Source organism: Mchenga conophoros, linkage group LG11 (assembly GCF_057382185.1).
Source record: "Mchenga conophoros isolate Kocher_MC1m ecotype Shallow Benthic linkage group LG11, M_conophoros_male_GT1.1, whole genome shotgun sequence".
NCBI classification, from domain to species: domain Eukaryota; kingdom Metazoa; phylum Chordata; class Actinopteri; order Cichliformes; family Cichlidae; genus Mchenga; species Mchenga conophoros.
In genome coordinates this window covers 28,051,001-28,070,222 of record NC_140536.1, presented here as the reverse complement: position 1 = coordinate 28,070,222, position 19,222 = coordinate 28,051,001, and the positions used below count along the sequence as shown (strand labels likewise).

The 19,222-nt window shown below is 41.5% G+C and overlaps 2 protein-coding genes across 4 annotated transcripts in view; one reads left to right on the top strand and one right to left on the bottom strand.

Annotated features, from left to right (window-relative positions):
* Window positions 1–510: 510 nt before the first annotated feature.
* Window positions 511–10,927, bottom strand: erp44 (endoplasmic reticulum protein 44). The gene is made up of 11 exons (XM_085292205.1): window positions 10,771–10,927; window positions 5,407–5,479; window positions 4,774–4,813; window positions 4,475–4,590; window positions 3,601–3,785; window positions 3,388–3,503; window positions 3,120–3,294; window positions 2,857–2,968; window positions 2,469–2,610; window positions 1,106–1,208; window positions 511–1,014 (listed from the first exon to the last, which is right to left on the bottom strand). The coding sequence occupies exons 1-11, from the start codon at window positions 10,840–10,842 to the stop codon at window positions 904–906; spliced, it is 1,245 nt and encodes a 414-aa protein (XP_085148331.1). The 5' UTR covers window positions 10,843–10,927; the 3' UTR covers window positions 511–903.
* The window catches only part of invs (inversin), a 43,312-nt gene continuing 34,961 nt past the window's right edge, over window positions 10,872–19,222 (top strand). Inside the window, exons 1-4 of one of the 3 annotated variants that reach the window (XM_085292201.1) lie at window positions 10,872–11,176; window positions 11,716–11,821; window positions 18,270–18,369; window positions 18,657–18,823. In XM_085292201.1, coding sequence (XP_085148327.1) covers window positions 11,819–11,821; window positions 18,270–18,369; window positions 18,657–18,823 — 270 coding nt within the window. In that variant the 5' untranslated portion in view covers window positions 10,872–11,176; window positions 11,716–11,818. The remainder of the gene's footprint in view (window positions 11,177–11,715; window positions 11,822–18,269; window positions 18,370–18,656; window positions 18,824–19,222) is intronic. The other 2 variants (XM_085292200.1, XM_085292199.1) reach the window with 2 other exon arrangements.

Below are 19,222 nucleotides of genomic sequence, written 5' to 3'. Positions count from 1 at the left end.
TAATGTAAGAAGACCCCAGGGATATTTTATAAGCACAGTAAGGGACATCATAATCAATGACCATGGTACCACTCGTACCAGGGAGAGAAGGGGTGCATCTCAATAGGCTGGAGTAGCTCAGTCTCTTTATCTTCAAGCCATGATTTAAAGTTATGCTACCCCTACCAAATATTCTTCTATTTCTTCTTTGTGTGTGTGTGTGTGTGTAGAAGATATGGAGATAAAGCTACTTCAAACAGGCATACAGTTATAACTTGTGCTATACAAATGAGTTACACTTGAGTTGGTCATATTGAGATGCAGCCATGAGGTCAGTGAGACTAAACGAGTATCTCCTGTCAGACAGGCTGAACTGGACTACCCACAGATAAGAACCGCACAACCGGAGTGAGTGAGGGATCTGTTCTGTTTTTCCTTTTAGTTTTTTCCCCTCAAAAAAAAAAACAAAAAAAAAAACAAAACACAAAATAAAATAAAAAATGCAGGGTGATGTAAAGGAATAAAATAAAGGAAAAAAACAACAACACTGCATTTAATTTAGACCAACATTGAGAGTCCAATGTAGCTCAAACATATTTACAACCTCCAAAGAATAAAAGTAAAAACACTTCTATTGATGTCCCAATGCCCCACACACACATTGTCCCTCTTTAGCCCACCCACGTTTTTGATTCAAAATAAAAATTGTGAAAGTGTTATGAAAATATAGGTTAGCCCAACATGGTTGTGTCATGGACTCCACTCTCCTCCTCCCGTTCTTCTTTCTCCTCGTCGTCTCTTTTTTTTTTTTTTTTCTTCAGTAAGGGTGTTGGGTGTTGCTGTTCTGTCCCACTAGCCTGTCCCAACCCTAACCCCCTCCCTGACCCCGGGGCGTGGCATTGAGTCAGAGGAAGGCTGTTAAGGTCACAGCTCGTCACGGTCTCGGCTGAGGATGGTGTAGCGTGTCTCGCTGGGTGCCAGCTTCTGGAACGAGCTCTCTGGAGGACTGCTGGCTGCTTCTCCGCCCGTCTCCTCCTGAGAGAAGAAATCGGATTTGAAACAAATGGTCAAATTTTGCCTGAACTCCCCCGAAAAAAAAGCGACTCTACTGCCTCCGGTGACTAACCTGTCCAGGCGTGCTGTCCGTGGGGTCGGGCCCGTGGTGGAACTCTCGGTGAAGCTTACCAGAGTGAAGGTCCAAAACAAACTGTTTCAGTTTGCCAGGGACACTAAAAACACAGAAACACATGTTGGACATCAACCATCTTTTATCCAATTTGAGGTTTGTACAGTTGTTCCTAAAAAAACAAACAAAAATAATCCCTAATACAGCTGAAACAAACCCCACTTATTTAGGAGGCTTGTTACCATAACCTTCAAGGGTTACTCCTAAAGGACTTTCAGGGGGTAAAGAGCTAAAGAGTAAAAGGAAAAATTTAATACGGTGGATCATTTATGCATACCAACACACAATGTCCGACAATGGAAAAAGAACTGCTTCAACTACAGCGATGATCAGAATTAGACGTTAATATGAGACGCAGCAGCAGCAGAGGACACCAGTCCCTGCGGACATGTCATCAAGCAGCATTAATCCATATCTACGCCGCCCTGTAAAGTCTCCCTATTAACGACAGGTCATGAGCTGCTGTCATGTCACACAGGCAGCGCTGGTCCCGAGTCACCAGTAACCCAGTGTGCACACGCACATATATATGTATGTGTGTGTTTATATATATATATATATATATATATATATGTATATATATATATAAAAATAAATAAATGTACACTGTGCTAATGCAATTACAAGCCATGTGCCACATGTAGTGGTGATGTGATGTAATTAGGCTGTGGAGGGCTAGTCAGTCCTCGGGGCTTCTGTCTATCTGATCAGACTCTGATTGGGGACGGAGTGGGGGTGCATAATGGTGGGGGCACAATAAATAAGATTAAATTAGATTAGACTGGATTAGTTTAGCACTTATTGCACGTGCCAAATCATGTCACATTAGCTCCAGTGTCCTGGCCCATTCATAAAGGACAGATTTGAGGAGGTGTGACATTTCTCTGGTGTCGAGCGGACAGAGGATTATGGTGTGTGTGTGTGTGTGTGTGTGTAACAAAATTTGTCTTATGAAGAGAAGGTCTCATTATGAAATTAACATTATAACAATACAGGTAAATTTTATATAATTTAGCTGATCAGTATCCAACAGTAATTCCTCAAAACATCCAAAAGAATGCTGGTTATGAAACTGATTGAACACGAGAATGATTCAATTGTAAATTACAAAGTAAAGTCCAGTCGTGGACAGGTTTCATTTGTAGCTGGCCATTTGCTTTTTCTTTCTTTTTTTATTATTGTATGAAACAATAATGAGCCTATATTCCTGTTTGTTAAATCTTGGATATACTTGGATATACTTTTCTTATTTATCAACTTAAAACAAGATTGCCTCATATGGGCAGAGTAACGTCGTACTTACTTGAGGTCTTTGAAGTCGGGGAAGACATACATGTGTCTGAATGAGTCTATGGCGATAACGGGACAGTCAGCTGGCGTTTTTTGGATATGGAGCAGAGGATGGCGGAACTTATCGCAGTCCGCATGAAGGAAGTTTATTGACCCTGAGGGAGGAAAAACCAATAATACCACTTATTGTGAAATATCTAGGAGGGAAGGAATTTACTGACTTGTTGCAATGAATGCACCCTGTTGCAGTACCACGCTCAAATTCAGCAAGCTCTTTAGAAAGAGCCTTTCTTTCACAAATGGCTTTATAAACCCGAGGCAATGGAACTGGCCCGATTCTTGTCAATACAGTATAAAAAGAAAAATGACTTCCCTGACAGATACAAAGTGCACACACTCACCTTTCTCACCGATGAGCTGGCGAGCCACTTCATGCTGGAACTTCTCTAAGCTCTCTGTGTCTTCTTTAAGATGGAACAAGATGAGGAAAGGGATTCCTTCTTCAGTCAGCTCCTGGAAAACACACAGTCAAAAACAGATGGAGTCAGAACCTTTTAAGGCCTCAGCAGTTCCACACAGACTCCACAACAACCCTCCTGTTTTTTGAATGTAAATATATACTTACATCTAGAAGATAAAAACTAAGCAAAAGCAGGTAACAAACCTCTCCATTTTCAAAGGTGATCTCCCTAACCAGAGGCACACACTTGTCCTGGGCCCAGGCATAGGTCAGGTCAAAGTTGGTGAGGGAGCCGAGGTAAACCATGTCAGGAATGCCCTCACCCATAGGTTTGTAGACCACATTGTCTCCACTGAAGCGCTCGGACCTAGACACCTCACTAGGACAGTCAATTTAAGGATATAAACATGAAAGGAAGAATAACGCTGAAACCGTGGACCATCGGTGGATCTAGTTGGTGTCTGTGTCTCACCCGAAAGCGGCCAAGAATGTGCAGTCATCTCGAAGGATGTTGGCAACTTTCTGAAATGTTCGATAGTTGTCAGAGTCCTTGTTTTCAAAGAAACCAACGATGTTTCTCTTGCTCCTCTGTTAACCCCCCCACACACAAAAAAAAGTGTGTATAATTAAATGATATTCATTTTTAAAAGGGGAAACTTGCACATTAACAGAAACTTCCACCTACATCCACAGAATTAATCTCCTCCACTGAGGGCAGCTCTTTCACTGGGTCGACCTGCTGCTGGCGGATGAAGTCAGCGATGGCCGTCACTGACCTCTGACCCCTGTACTCCCTCTTCATCATCATCCCATTGCGGAACAGCTTCAGTGTTGGATACTTGGTGATGCGGTAGCGCTGAGCTATGTCCGCTGCGCTCAGGCAGAGGGGGAGAGGAAGTTAAGCAAAGAAAGAAATCAATTGATGAAGAGTGAGAAGAAGAGTAAAAACACATGGGGATGGGTGGATGGGGAGCGGCGCGGCGACGGAGACAGCAGTTAAACCTCAGTCTGAAAACAGTGCCTTCAGTCAGCTCTGAGCTCTGATCTCCCACATGAAAGCAGCCCCCCCACCAAGAGTAAATATTCTCTCTGCACACAGTGTGTGTGTGTGTGTGTGTGTGTGTGTGTGTGTGTGTGTGTGTGTGTGTGTGTGTGTGTGTGGGGCAGGTGTCAATCTCCCAGCAGGCGGTCTCTAAGCCTTCGGTCTTCACAGGAAGCAGCAGTTTTGTCATTAGCCTTCAAACAGTTTGCAGGTCATCAATAATTCCCTTTAATTTGCTTTATCTCAAAAGGCTGAGGCCGGTGGTTTATGTGGCTGTGCTTTGGTGTGTCGGGCATCTATGTGTACATATGTGCATCAAGTATAGTAAAAGTATAAGAGCGCGCGTGTGAGTGTGTGCGCGCCTTTTTGTTTCCTGTATACAGAATGATGCCGTTAAGAGTTTGAGGTATTAGATCACCAAAAACACGAACCAGTTGGCTCCATTTTCATAATACAGGTACAAACAAATCATAAGCAAATGTCAGTGTCAGAAAGGAAAATTATAAGTATTACTCACAATGCTGGTCACAGTCGACGCGAGCAAACACCACCTGCTTTGTATCAGGGAACTCCTCCCTCACTATGTTAGATGCCTCCTCAAAAATTGGATGGAGCATTTGACTGAATCTACACCTGTGGGATGATCAGGAAAGTGTTTTCTTTATTCCCACTTTAACTGTAGGAATTTCCTACATTACAACAGAAAGCAGTGCATAAAAACCCTTTACAAATGAATAAGGAAAATGTGGAACTTTAGCAAAACACTGGCATTATAATGAGGTGGTCCAATGACACAGAGAGAAACAACACACTTACCAGTCTGCGTAAAAATTCACTAATGCCACCCCAGCATTATCTGCAAGGAAACAAACAGGGAAGAAATGTAAGTCTCTATGTATTACTTGCTCTAATGAAAGTATGTGCAGCTAGTAAAATTAATTAAGAAACCAAATTAAATGTGAACCCCGTCATTTTTCTGTGACTGATGGAAGAAAACAAAACAAAACAAGAAAGCAGTTAGAGAACAATTTAGCCACAGGAAAATGAAATGCTGCTTAATGAAAAGTGGATGAGCCGAGGAATATCAAACAACGGCCATAACAGTGGCGAGCTGCTTATTTCCAGGTCATCTGAGTATTGTAGCAAACACATCTAGAGATTTTGGGAAAGACGTGACTGTGCGACACTACAAAACGTGTTGACAGTAAGATGACACAAAAAACAAAACACAGATTTAAGATGCAAAACCAACAATCAAGATCTTCCTTTGCTACCAATTTAATAAATAAAGAAATATACTTATTTACTTTATTGTCGACACTTAAATGACTAGAGACTGTTTGAACTTGTGTAGATTTGAGGATGTTATCATCGTTCTCTAAAATATTTTTCCCTTTTATATAATGTTTGCTTTAGGACAAATGTGAAGAATAAAGCGTGACGTCTTACTTAGGACGTCGTCAATGTTGTTCGAGTCCAGGCTGACGATTTCTGCCTGTCCGGGAGTAGAGAGGCCCATCACCTACAGACACACATGGAATGGACGGATTAGCAGTTACAACTTAAAACACACATGCCGAGTAAGACCGCTACATCTCCATCTGTGTTATGACTGGGGAAGGACATAGATCAGATTTTATTGATGTGATAGCTCAGTTTGCTTACTGATCAATTATCTGCATGAAAAATAAGCAGAAAAAAGGCTATGAAGTGACTCATGTGTGCAAGAGATCTGCAACCACATCAATAATAAAAAAAATTAATTTATTTTATTGCTCCTATTCTGCCATTGTTTTACTAAGTGTTTTATCCTATTGTGAAGTGTCCTTGGGTGACTTGAAAGGCGCTCATAAATAAAATTTATTATTATTATTATTATTATTAATAATACAGCTTACGATAAAATGTGATTTAAAACAAAAAAATAAAATAAAATAAAAACCACAATGATAATTTTGGAGCTGTTTTCTGTGATCTGGAAGCGCAACTGGAATTGATTTTCAATTCTCATCCTTAATAAGGATGAGTTGAACACTCCTTCCTTAAAACGTAGCACACCACAGTGCTGCTTCACACAATTTTACACCTGAAATCGCCGACAACCAACAGGTTAAATTTAGGGCCACACACAGAAAACCTGGGTCGTTTTGGAGAGCGGTTGAGCCAAGCCAATCAGCTAAAATGTACTTTTGGCTCATGGCTGCCAAAGCAAATATGCATGGCACCATGTTGTTAAGTTCCCAGATGACTAAGTGACAGTGTTTTTTTTATGACCCTGTAGTTGGAGAATTCACAGTAAGGTGTAACGTGTCCATTTGAAAATGAAGGGATGGTTGTGGATTTCAGAACTAAGACTAGAACCATCTCTCCTGTGGCGATAAATGATCAAGACTAATCAGCTTAAATATCTTCTTATAATAAAACACGAAAACAATACAGAGGGGAAGATCAGAGTCAGAATCAGTTTTATTGGCCAATTATGTGTAGACACACAAGGAACTGAGTGCTGGTTACTTCTCTGCTCTCAATGTACGTAACACAATTGCAATAAAATTGCAGGTATGACCTTGAATGACTTTCCTATGATTGCTGAAGAAGAACCAGCCAGTCCTTGATGACCATCCTCCGTCTATGATGTTCAAGGTGCTACCATCTGGCTCCAGATGCGATATGCCAACATGTGGGACAAAAATTAAAAACTCATCTCTCCCAGGTCTCTCTCTCGCCTAGTGTTGGATTTTTAAATCTTTGTGGCATTTTTATGTTGTGTTTATAGTTTATTAATAACTGTGTGTTTGGTGATTTCTGCTGACTGTACAACAAATTGTCTCCAGGTGGAAGTAAAGATAAAAGTAGAGCTTCATGACAGTGGATCCTTTACCAAAAACTTTCCCAGTGTGCCCCAAGAAAACTGAGCGTGAGTGTCATCTTTCCACTGTTTCTTGTTCCTGGGACTGCCCAGAATTCTTCCCTGCAATTCCTGGTACTGAGCTAAATATACAGTGCACACTCCTACTGTTGCCCTGCTTTGTTTGCAGAGCTCTCAAGATTTTTCCACATATGAAATCTGGAAAATGTCGGGTGAATTACGTGAGGATATCATCTGGAGTTGCCCATTCTCACAGGTAGCACATAATATGTACTTCATGTAATTCTCGTCCTTTTTACAGGAAATTTCTCTCCACTCAGTTTATGCTTGTGAGCTGCCCGGAGTAAAGCGCAGAAGACACATTACGACCACTCGTTAGCTGTGAATTACCTGGATTATCATTCTTGGCACAAATCAGCGCAACCAGACATCGCAGAGAGCATGCACTGGGGAGATCACATGTGTCGCTGTTGTGTAATGTCTAGGAAAATGGGAGGTATCAAGTGCAAGCTTCAAAGTGGCCTTGGATTTCTGAGTAAAATATTTATTTTCCCAGGATTTTTTGTTAATTCACTAAGGTTTATATGGAACACAGTATACAGGAAAAGCACTATTTTTCTTTTTTGTCCACACTGTCCAAAATGCACTATAATGGTGGAATGTAGACGTAATAAAGATCTTTGAACATTGAACCATTACACTGAGATGGGTTTTTATTGTGTTTATTTATTTTATACAAGTCGCTTCCGAGATTAAGCCTCAAAACACTCAGCCTTTTTAGGTTTTTTTTATTTATTTATTTATTTTATTTTTATGGTTCAAAGGTGTGAAAATAAGTGTCATAACTTTCTTTCTTTGCCTTGAGCCCTCAAAATATTAGCCAATTCTTAATGTTTTATTCATCACTCAAAGGTGTTCATTGCAAACAATTATTTTGTACGTTTTTGTACAAACATCCTTTTGTCGTCAAATATTTGACAACGCTTAGAAGAAAACACGGGTTGGAACTACAACATGTGCATAACCGGATTACAGCGACATTCCAGGTCTCACATTCTGCAGGGTGCAGAACAGGTGAGACCAGGTTTCTGAGATACAAGTACAATCGAGGTTTCCTATTCACACCCTGCGGGTTTCTAGATTACTTTGTGATAAATGTCAAAGCATTTAAAATGTACAGGAGCACTGACACATGGGAAATTTTACTTTTACTTTGTGGAAAATGGCGAGAGGAACTACAAACACACAGATGCAAATATAAAAGGAAACTGTAGCTAGAATAAACTGTTACTAAATGAGCCTATTTTTAATCATGCAAATGTTACGACAGAAGACAAAACTTTCCTCTTTTACCAATTATTTCATCAAGGCTGTCAGATATTACTCGTGGATCTCCATGCCAGAGCCACTGTAGTCAAAACGTAACATTACAACACACCATCTAGTTATCTGTTGTTATCTTTGCTGACTTAAGATCCTCTTTAAACAGGATACGTGAAGGTCGGCCAGTTCTGAGGAAGTCGACAAACTTGTAAAGAGTGACACAGCTCAAGTGGCCTTAACGTTTGCTCGCACACAAGCCGTCACTGCCTTTTACTTTAAATAAATAATGATTAAAGAAACAAAACAAAACAAACAAAAAAAGACTATCCTACAAAATTAGGGCCGCAAACAACCAATTTCTTCTGTCATTAAATCACATGTTCATCAGGCCTAAATGAAAAAAAAAAAATGCTAACACAATATAGTTTTAATTTGATAATTTTAAGTAAGGAAACAATTTCTCACATTTGAGAAGTTGTGACGTGCAATTTTTCAGTGTTTAACCTATTTTTGTTAATCGGCCCTTATTTATCACAGCAATTCCGCACACAGAGGCAGGCAGATCAGGTGAGGTACCATCCCTTCACGGACACCATCCATCTTGCTTCATATGTGTTAATTAAATTGATTTTAAACTACTTTAAACAACATGTAAATGTGGCACTGGTCTCACTTTTTGGGGGGGGATCGGCCTTGGATGTTTCAGCCATGTCTCAAATAATATTAAGCTAAATACACCTCATGGACAAAAGTGCTGGGCCATACCTCTTAATCAGTCCCATTGCCACAGGTTTATAAAGCTCAGGTGCCTAGTCATGCACGCTTCCTTTAAACATTTGATAAGAGTGGGTTGTTCTAAAGAGATCACTGAAATTTCTTCCCTCCTGGAAATTCCAGATCACTTGTAAATGGTATTATTTCAAAGTGAAAGTGCTTATGAACCAAAGAAACTCAGCTACAACATTGTGCCAAGCTCCAGAGCAATGTCACAGAGTGTGCAAAAGTCACCAGTGTTTTGCTGAATCACTAACTGCAGAGCTCCAGACATCTTCTGGCATCATCATCAGCACAGAAACTAAGCACCATGAGCTTCATGGTACAGGTTTCCATAGCCAAACAGCTCCTGTAGGCTTAATATGATGTAGCCCAGTATTTTTTATATATAAGTGACACAAGTGTTAATGATGTTGACATTTCCTCAACAGGGTCAATAAACTTTCTTCACATGGACTAAAGTAAGTTCCGCCATCCTCTGCTCAGTATCCAGAAAACTCCAGCTGACTGTCCCGTCATGGCCATAGACTCATTCAGACACATTTATGTCTTCCCTGACTTCAAAGACCTCACGCTTTCATTTAAGCTGACCTTGCTTTAAACTGATAAATGTCAAAACTGTGTCTTCATGTCAGTAATTTACTTTGTGACATCATTATGTCATCATCTTTGTTGAAATATATTCCAGATTTTAAAAAATAATAATAAAAAAAAATACAGGTTCGTTTTTGACTTTCTTGTGTATGTGACTAGTTTTCCATTACCTATGGCCCACCTCCCTTCCGCCTCCCAAAAGGAATCACTCACTATTAACACCAGTTTCCTTATATTTTATGGAGTTCTACTTAATTATGTTAATTTACCCAATATTTAGCTATATGTCTGGATCATAAAACTCGGCACCTCATCCGTTTGGTCTCCATCTATCTATTGCTTATATGTAACTAAGCTTTCATGCTACCCAGCTGTTTTCCTTTTTAATTCAAATTGTAATGTTTTTATTTATTTGAAATTAGCACAATGAATCCTTTTGTTGACCGATTAAACTACAGCAGCACCAAAGTATCAGCTCACATCATCAAAAACGGTAACGACTTCCTCAAAGAAGGCACCGCACCAGATTGATATTCGATATCACGGTGGTCTGAAGCTCGCACACAAGTTTTAAGTTTTCACTTCAGGGCACACTGCTCTCTGGCTAGTTCCGGGTTGTCAGCCAATGAGAATGAGCCACAACAGAGGAATTCACCAACCGGCGAGCTTCATTCAGAGACACATACAGAAACACGAATAGTCCCACATTAACTTCAGCATCAATACAGGAGCTAATATTAAAGAAGGTCAAACGCAGCAAACCTTCATAAATCTCTTAAATTAACAATGCTAGCAACTAGAAGTTATCTAACTGCTGTCAATGTGTGGTAGCGCCTAATGCTAGCTTGATGCACTCCTACACCTTAACAAAGTTACCTGCACTCAAACTCTAGCTTTTAACGATTATAGCTACTGCAACTCAAACACATACTGTAAATTACAGCTAGTTCTAACAGTGATGTTCAACACTACCGGCTACACTGCAGCCGGATAACTTGACTAGTTTTGAGGGTTGCAGGAGGAAACACAGCCAGAAGGCCTCCTCTGTGAACCTGCTAAACATCTGCAACACTAACAGCGTACATACTGGTCAACTCAGTCACTTCATAAGCCACGTCCCATGCCAGTAGAGGCTCGTCGCTTAGCTAGCAGCTAACTAACCAGCGGCAATTACTTAGCTAAGCTTAGCTATGGAAGCTACCAACAGCCTGCGGTTACCGTGCACAGTCCACGGCTTTCATTTGAATACATACCAGCAGTACAGCCGTGACAAAGCGGACATCCACAGAGGGAGGTAGTGCTAACAGTTTCATTGTATGGTGCATTTATTGGAGGTGGTGGTGTTAAGTCTTCCCAGTATGTCTCGACGCCGCTCTTCTCACTGCAGCAGGAAGCCGACGGCGAACCAATCTCACGGTGACCACGGAAGCGTGAGCGACACTTCCTGGTAGTTGCTAGGCTTTGTGGATACTGTAGTTTTTCTGGTACCTTCAAGCGGCTCACTTGAATGAAGAGAAAACTCAAATTATGGCGAGTTGTTGTTTTACGATACTAACGGGAGTTGTAGTATTTTGTCAACACAGACAGTGGCGATTCAACGGGACGTCTTGGAAGAAAACTTTTCAAAGATTTTCATCCTCGCCGAAAGAAAACCAAACGGTAAATATGACGACGACGAAGAGGAGTGAAGGGAGCACTTTGTTAAAATGCTATGGCACGAGTGTTTTACTGAGCGGATCCATTGCCAAACACAGTTTTTTTCCTCTGGACTTTTTCAGTGCGATTATGAATAACTGATTTCTCTGAACACGATGGAGTTGCATCATTATGCTTGAGTTTTTTGCAATACTCCTTTGTTCACCGTCTAGCTATGTGCTTTATGTTTTCCAGCTAAAACAAACTTGGTTGCACAAATCTTTTTTAAATATTTAGATACCTACTTTGATTCACAACTCTCCAAAACCTCTGCAAATGTTCTCCATAAAGAACAAGAAGGAGGAAAAAAGACCGTTTGTGGTTAATTGCTGGTTTTTAAATCACTGTTTAACAACTCAGAGCTATAACTATTATAAACAATCTGTTACTCTGAGACATGTCTCCCCTGCCTGTAATCAGTACAGTGTTATGCTGGCAGTTATTTGTTTGAACAGGTGGGCTGATCTCAGTATGTGAGCGAGCCTCTTTCTCTGCCCTGGCAGGAGTCAGGATCAGGACAGGTAGGGGACCTGGATGCACATTCACACCCACTGAGGATGCTCTGAACTGGGAAACATCTGCTGAAGTGTCCCCCTTAACGCAGATATGGTAAGACTCCGGTGCACTTAGTGCAGTTAACCAGGTCTAATTTGATGTATAAATCCCTGAAGTTTGTTTTTCTATTGGTAATGTCTTTAGTGTCTCAGCTGAACTCCCGGTCTTTAAATCTCTCTCTAGAGTCAAGACCGTGTGTAACAAAGCTAATTGTGTGTGTGTGTGCAGCAGCAACCTAATTGTTAAGGAGATTAAGCTGGAATGTTGAATTGAATCCCAGCATTAATATTTTATGGGCTAAAGCTGTCCATAGGGGGCTCACAGTGTGCGAGCAACTCGCAGATGGAGTGGGGAGGATTTCTCAGTGATAAAGAGAGGGAGGAGCTCCATATCCTTTGGGTGTCAGTGCACATTTTATGTATATATATGTAGTTATGAGGTATGAAAAATCCTTTGATAAACTGTCTTTACTGTGTTTGCTCATAGATGATTAATAATGTGAATTAAAGTTGGATCAAAGTTTTGAAGAGCAAACAACTTTTACTGTTATTTTAATTTAGCAAAAATATTATATGTTATTTATATAAAATTACTCATTGAGAAGAGGTAATGATGTAAAAGTTGAATATTGGTCAATTAACTAAATACTACTGAACAGAAGGACATAGGAAAAATGAATATATTGTGGAGGTATGTATGGTGGTCCGCCACAATATATAAATAATTTGGGTGTTGCAACTACTTATTTTTGTGAAAAACTTTGCTGTTGAACTTTAATTATGTTTTGCATACAGTCACAAAAAAGAAAGTATACCCTCTCTCATTTCTAGAGTTGTACATATCAGAACATAAAAAAATCATAATCAACACCAGATATGTTAAACTGTCATTATTTATTTAACAAAAACTAAGCCAAAAAGCAGAATCTGTGTGTGGAGAAGTAAGTACACAGTAAGTAAAGTATTGTTTCCATAGGAGTTAAGAGGTTGATTAGCATCCAGGTGCTGCTAATCAAATCCACTTGTTTTACTCATCATCGGTAATGGTGAGCACCTTTATAAAAGCAGATGTTTTGGCGGCTTGCTGGGAAGGCTTATAAAGCCATTTCAAAACATTTTCAAGTTCCTCATTCTACCATGAGGAAGATTATTCACAAGTGGAAAGCATTCAAGGTAGTTGCCAATCTTTCCAGGATTGGACGTCCCAGGAAATTCACCCAAGGTCAGACTGTGCAATGCTCAATGAAACTGCAAAAGACCCAAGAGGTGCATCTGAGAATCTCCAGGCCTCAGTTTGCATGTTAAATGTTAACGTTCATGACAGAAAGACTGAAGAAAAAACTGAGCTACTACACAGCTTAGGTTTACAAAGCTGCATCTGAACAGACCACAAGACTTCTGGAACAATGTGCTTGACATACAGCAAGACCAAAGTGGAGATGTTTGACCATAATGTACAATGAAAACCAAATACAGCACATCAGCACAAACACCTCATACCAACTGTCAAGCTCGGTGGTGAAAAGGTGATGATTTGGTTTTGTTTTGCAGCCACAGGACCTGGGGACTTTGCACTCATTGAGTTGACCGTGAACTCCTCTGTATATAGGCCATCCTTTTGACAAAACTGGGTCATGCAACAGAAAATTAATCCCAATCACACCGAATCTACAACAGAATGACTGAAAAGAAAAAGAATGAGGTGTTGCAATAACCAAGTTTAAGTCCAGGCTTCAGCCTGATTCAAATGCTGTGATGAGATATTAAATGAGCTGTACATAAACAAATGCCTACGAACCTCAATGAACTGAAGCAACACTGTAAAGAAGAGTAGGTCGAAATTCCTCGACAACGATGTGAGAGACAGATGAAGTCACACAGAAAATGACTGCTTCAGGTTGGTTTTAACGGGGGTTCAGTAAGCTATTGAATGACTGTGTGTACTTCACACATTGCTTCTGTGTTTTGGCTTAGTTTTTGTTAAATAATGTCATGGTGTCATGTGCTGTTGTTCATCTCAGCTTGCTGTGATGTTGTGAGGCATGGAAAATAAGGGTACGAGATGACTAATAACATACAGCGTGTCAGGGTGTTTCCAGGCTCAAAGTGGGAATGCTCCACATTGTCTTAACAGAAGTCTGCATTTCTTAAAAATATATATATGTATATATATAGCTTTGTAAATGATCTCACCGTTTTTTCCTCTTTTTAAAAAAAAAAAAAAAGGTTCAATCTTAAGTATTTTTATAACAGTTCTGGTGAATGTCCTTTGGTGGAAAGACCTAACCCTCATTTTCTGGGTGCCAAAATTTTTTACATGCAGGGAAACCCCAGTGAACATGTTAACCCTTTTCAGCGTCCTCATCTGACAATGTAATTTGTCGTCACACTAGCTGCAGAGTAATGCAGCACACTCTCACACCGATCTGATTTCCTCTGTCCATCTGCTTTCTGTTTTGCCCTCGCCTCCCTTTTCTGCTTTCTCCATCTTTTTTCCATTTCGCATTGCTCCCATTGATTTTTTTGTTTGTTTTTCCAGCTGATTATGTCCCTCTACTCTGATTCGCCGGTGGGCACATTGCTCTCTGCACTTTAATTGGACATTTAATTAGATCACAGTTTTAGTCCAATTAGACTCAGAGGTGTGGGGAAAAGAGGATGGTGGGGAGAAGAGAAAAAAGTCCCCAAGCTGGTGTCTCTGCCCTCCCTACACTGCCTTCTCATTCTCTCCTCTATCTTTTTTCTTCATCTCTCTATTTCTGTCTGCCTTACTGTCTCTCTGCCCTCCCTCCTGAGGGTGGCTCATTAGTGATATAATGGGATGACACAAAACACACAGCTCCTCTAACTCTCAGAGTGTCTCAAGCAGTGGCTGAACTACAGAGACAAGGTTATGGGGACTCTGCTGGTAGTGTTAGAGAACTTGTCTGTTGTTGTTTTTTTTGTTATTGTTGTTGTTTCATCCCTTCTTCTTCTTCTTCTTCTTCTCTTTGAAGCTAAAAAGAGGCTAAGTGAAAATGTTAACAGTCTGCCACTCAAGACAGAATTGATCAGCCCACAAATGTGCACACACACACACACACAACAAACCAATCACAAGCTGGGCAGAACCCTATCGACTTAGTGTGATATCACAACACCTAATGACACTAAGATAAGCTTCACTAGCAGCAGTCAAATTCAGGGCTGCACCAGTTCCCGCCCTCTTTCTCCCCCTTTTGTTGTCGTAGTCTTTGCACGGAGCATAACAACACTGTTTCCCAGTGGATGAAAACACATGGGCGAATGTAAACACGCACAAAAATACACCCTGATGTATGCAGATATGCACGCACTTAGGCTCAGGTGTAAGTTCTCAGAGGGCACAAAGCCAATCTCTGTGTCCCTTAAGCAGTTGTGCGCACACACACACACACATTCTGTGCTTTCTGAGTATCTCAGGAGGAAGATAGAGAGCCAGGCTCTAATGTGCCTCTGCCCACACACACGCCTTTCCATCCTACACTTCATATCTGCATCACTAATCTCTATACATATACCATATGTGTGTGTGTGTGTGTGTGTGTGTATCGCTGGTGTGTGTCTGAGTGAACGGCAGTCAGGCAGGGGTGTTTTAGCCACAGGCGTCACTACCTGACCCCCGTGGCTGTGAGATTGACAGCTGTGGTCCCACCTAATTGCATTACTCTCCCAGGTGATTGGCTCACACCCTAGGGGCTCATTTGTCAGGATGCACTGTGGTAATGATGTAAATTAGCAGATCTATGTGTCACTCAGCCTGCTTCCCTCCTGCTGATTGGCCCCGCTGTGCCCAAGGGCTCGGCCCCCAGCTGAGGGAGCCAGCTCATTGGTCCTTAGGGAAACAGGAAGTCCCCAAGAAATAGGGCTTTACAGATTGGGGATCCTTAAGGGCTGATATTATCCTTCCTCCAACATCTATACCTGTCAGTCAAAAAAAATCGAGGAACCGACCCCTGAAGCTTCTCTCTTCTATCAGATACATGCATGTAGGAACCCATAATAACCCCGTGATGGCTAAGAAGCTAAGGGCTCTCTGCTCTAACTGTATAAACGGTAATAAAAATGTTTGCGTGTGTGTGTGCGTGCTCTAGAAATGAAATAAAGGCCACAGGCTCAGGCTCTGTCCCCCATTGCTAACCCAGCATGCCCTAGTCATGTCGCCTATCAAAAGCAGACACCTTCACAGTGACAGACAAGTAGAGAAGCACACACACACACTTTTTTACCTGTTTGTCTCAACGGCATCAATTGAAGCGTTACTTTCAGTGAGTGTGTGTCTGTCAGGAGGCAGCAGCGCGTATGTTTGCAGCACTCCTGTCGTGTTTCTGAAAGGTTTCGTCGGAGTGTCTAGATTCTTTGTTAAAATCTCTGCAGTTATATGAGGCAGAATATGAATAAAGACTAAATAATGTCAGCATCAGCATGAATCAATACTCATACAGATGCACAATCACTTGGTCTGGACCTCAGTCCATGATCAATGGTTTACTCTGAGTTATTGTCTTCATATTAACAAGCGGAGTGCTCCCTGAGGAACGCGTATGAATGGCTAAATGAGACCACTCCAAACCTCTCAACAGGACCTTGTGTTGTGTTTACACCCTCCTTTGTCTAGTTTCAGACGCTGCATTGCAAAAGCCTTTTTAGCCAAATTTGGATGCACTGTAGGTGTTTCCAAAACACTCAGGTCCTCATAAAACTCTAATTGCCCACTCTTGGTGATATGAATGTCCCTCGCATAGATTCAGATATTGACTCGTGTCCCTCATGTTGCTGTTTGGCCAAATTATAACTTTTGTTTATTTATTTATTTATTTTCCTGCATCTAATATTATTCATAAATCAATTCATATTTTAGTCTGACTGCTGGGGGCTTTCAAATAGACTTGAGAAGTGTAGAAAAGGGTAAAAATTAATGGACAGAAGGAAAGAAGTTTGGCTTGAGTGCACGACTTAAAGGAGGTCTTGTGATCATCTCTTTTTTTTGTATAAAAGAAATCATAATAATAAAATTGTATTACTTGTTTGTGCAGCTCTGGAATATCTGCTGTTTGTGCGTGCATTAAGTTAAATATTTGCAGACTCTGTGAGTGTCTGAGTGAGCATTTCCATCTGCATTACTGACTGGGGTAATGACTTTAAATTAGAGACGTTTGTGGTTGATTTTGGTAAAGCTCGTGTAAAAACTCTCTCTCACGGAAAATCCCTTCCCATGACATGGCACATGTGCCAAACACACACGCTGACACACTAACACACACCTTCAAGGTGCCGCTCCCCCACTACTACCACCACCACCCGCTTGATCTCACACATAGCCTTACCTCGCAGTAAATGTTGTAACGAACTTGTATTAAGTCTCTGCCACTACTTGGCAGTGCGTGAGAAAGCAGGAGCATGATGGGTAATTGCCGTGCTGCACGCAGTGTCTACGGGAGCTCTCTTTACGAGGTGACTAGGGGGAGGAAGAGGGGGATGAGAAACGATGGATGGAAGACACCGCAGTGTTCCCTCACCTCCCCGACCAAAAGTTTAGAAGTGTTTTTAAAGCTGCGAATGCTTAACACTTATCAGTAACTCCCCTCTGCTGTATCGGCATGAAGTCTCTTTAGATGGTCAGTTTTGGGTAGCATCAGATCTGGGAGTTAATGAAAACGTCTCGGAGAAAACTCTGATTGTGGCATCAGTTTGTACCTCCAGCATTTATGTGTTTAAGGGCAATAATTGATTTCTGTGCTGCGCTCCGCAGGGCTTGTCCCACATCTCCAAACCGAACACACAAACTCACACATGCATGCGCGCTCACACACACACACAGATATAAACACGGCAAGGCATGCTGCAGTATTAATGAGACATGAATAAGACATGAAGAGAGACCCCCCTCTTACACGCTCACACAGGGTCTCCCCCTCCCCAGCTGCTTCCTGTCTGCACGTTACCCAGCTTTCACTGCGCTCTGGTTAAGTGGGGCCAGGAAGAGATTTAACCCCCTCAGCGGGAGCACACACACACACACACACACACACACACACACACACACACACTCGCAGTCCCTACTGCCAGCTCACATTAGCTCCCTGATTTTGTTATCGGCTGTACGCATTTTGCTGTACGATCGACTGCTTGTGGAGCTTCAGGTGTTTATTATCTGCCCGCAAGACGATCCGTGTGTAACATAGTAATGGCCTCCTGAATGGCTCAATCACTGTTTGCTTAGTATACAGAAAAACTGTGTCTATATTCTCTGATCTCGAGAAACGCAGTTTTATTTAGAATATATTTATTTGTCACACAATATGATATTATACTGAACATGAAGCACTTAATTGTGAGTGTGTCCAGTAATGAGGGTGTGCTTTGAGTCAAGTGAATGCAAAGGAAACTGTCTAGACTCAGTTTAATGTCACTTTGTTAAACTGTGTGTGTGTATATGTGTTGCTGCAGCTCCAGTTGTGACCTTCCATCTGTTTGTGTTGCAGGCCTCAGCGACGTCCAGCCCGGGACCTGCCTCTCTGGGCTCGCAGGTTCATGCAGCAGCTGTCAACGGAGACAGAAGCGCTCTCCTCAAACTCATCACCGGTAAGCAGCACATCTTAGGTTCATGAAGTCACACGAGTCATGGCATGTGGCATAAATTAGAAATGTGCAGTAAAAGAATATAAGAGGGCAAATATGAGGATGCAGGTTATGAGTGCTAAAGTGCTTCCTTGTGACTCTTAGCAGCTCCAAATAAATAGTTTTTTCTCTTTAAGTACAAGAACTTACAAGAATGAATTCTGTGGATTTTCACCAAAATCGTGGTCTCTATTGGGGTCTTAACCTCTGACTTAAACCTTCTGTTGTGCTTCATGTGTGTCCACATGTAGCAGAGCCCTTGCTGAAGGACCGTGAGGACCAGTTCGGCCGGACCCCTTTGATGTACTGCGTGCTGGCTGACCGTCTGGACTGCGCAGAGATTCTGCTGAAAGCCGGAGCATCAGTCAACAAGACCGACCTCAGCCAGCGAACCGCTTTGCACCTTGCTGCACAGAAGGTACGGGCATTCGCAGATGTGCAGGTGAACACTGGAGCACACACATAAAGCACACTAATGTCATCAGTTACGTATGTCGGCCCTTTTTATGTCATTATCCTGACAAAATTCATTCGCAAAGGCCATAATTGGATAGATTTATTAAAGTGAAATGAATATGAACCCAAGGTGTGATCTCATAGAAGTTAAATAACAGAGAAATTTTGACAGTCTGTCAGCTCCAATGGGAAGCCAGTGCCCCCTAGTGGCTGTAATTATGGCCTTAGGGCAGGGGTGCCCAATCCCGGTCCTCGAGAGCTACTATCCTGCAGCTTTTAGATGCATCCCTACTCCAACACAGCTGAATCAAATGGTTTGATCTCTTCAGCATGCCATCATGTTTGGCAAAGGCCTGATAAC

Coding starts and splice junctions, on each gene's coding strand:
- erp44 (XM_085292205.1), bottom strand. CDS start 10,842: ATGCACCATACAATGAAACTGTTAGCACTACCTCCCTCTGTGGATGTC. Junction 5,480..10,770: donor TTGTCACGGCTGTACTGCTG/GTATGTATTCAA, acceptor GTGTGTCTGTAG/GTGATGGGCCTCTCTACTCC. Junction 1,015..1,105: donor CGGACAGCACGCCTGGACAG/GTTAGTCACCGG, acceptor TTCTTCTCTCAG/GAGGAGACGGGCGGAGAAGC.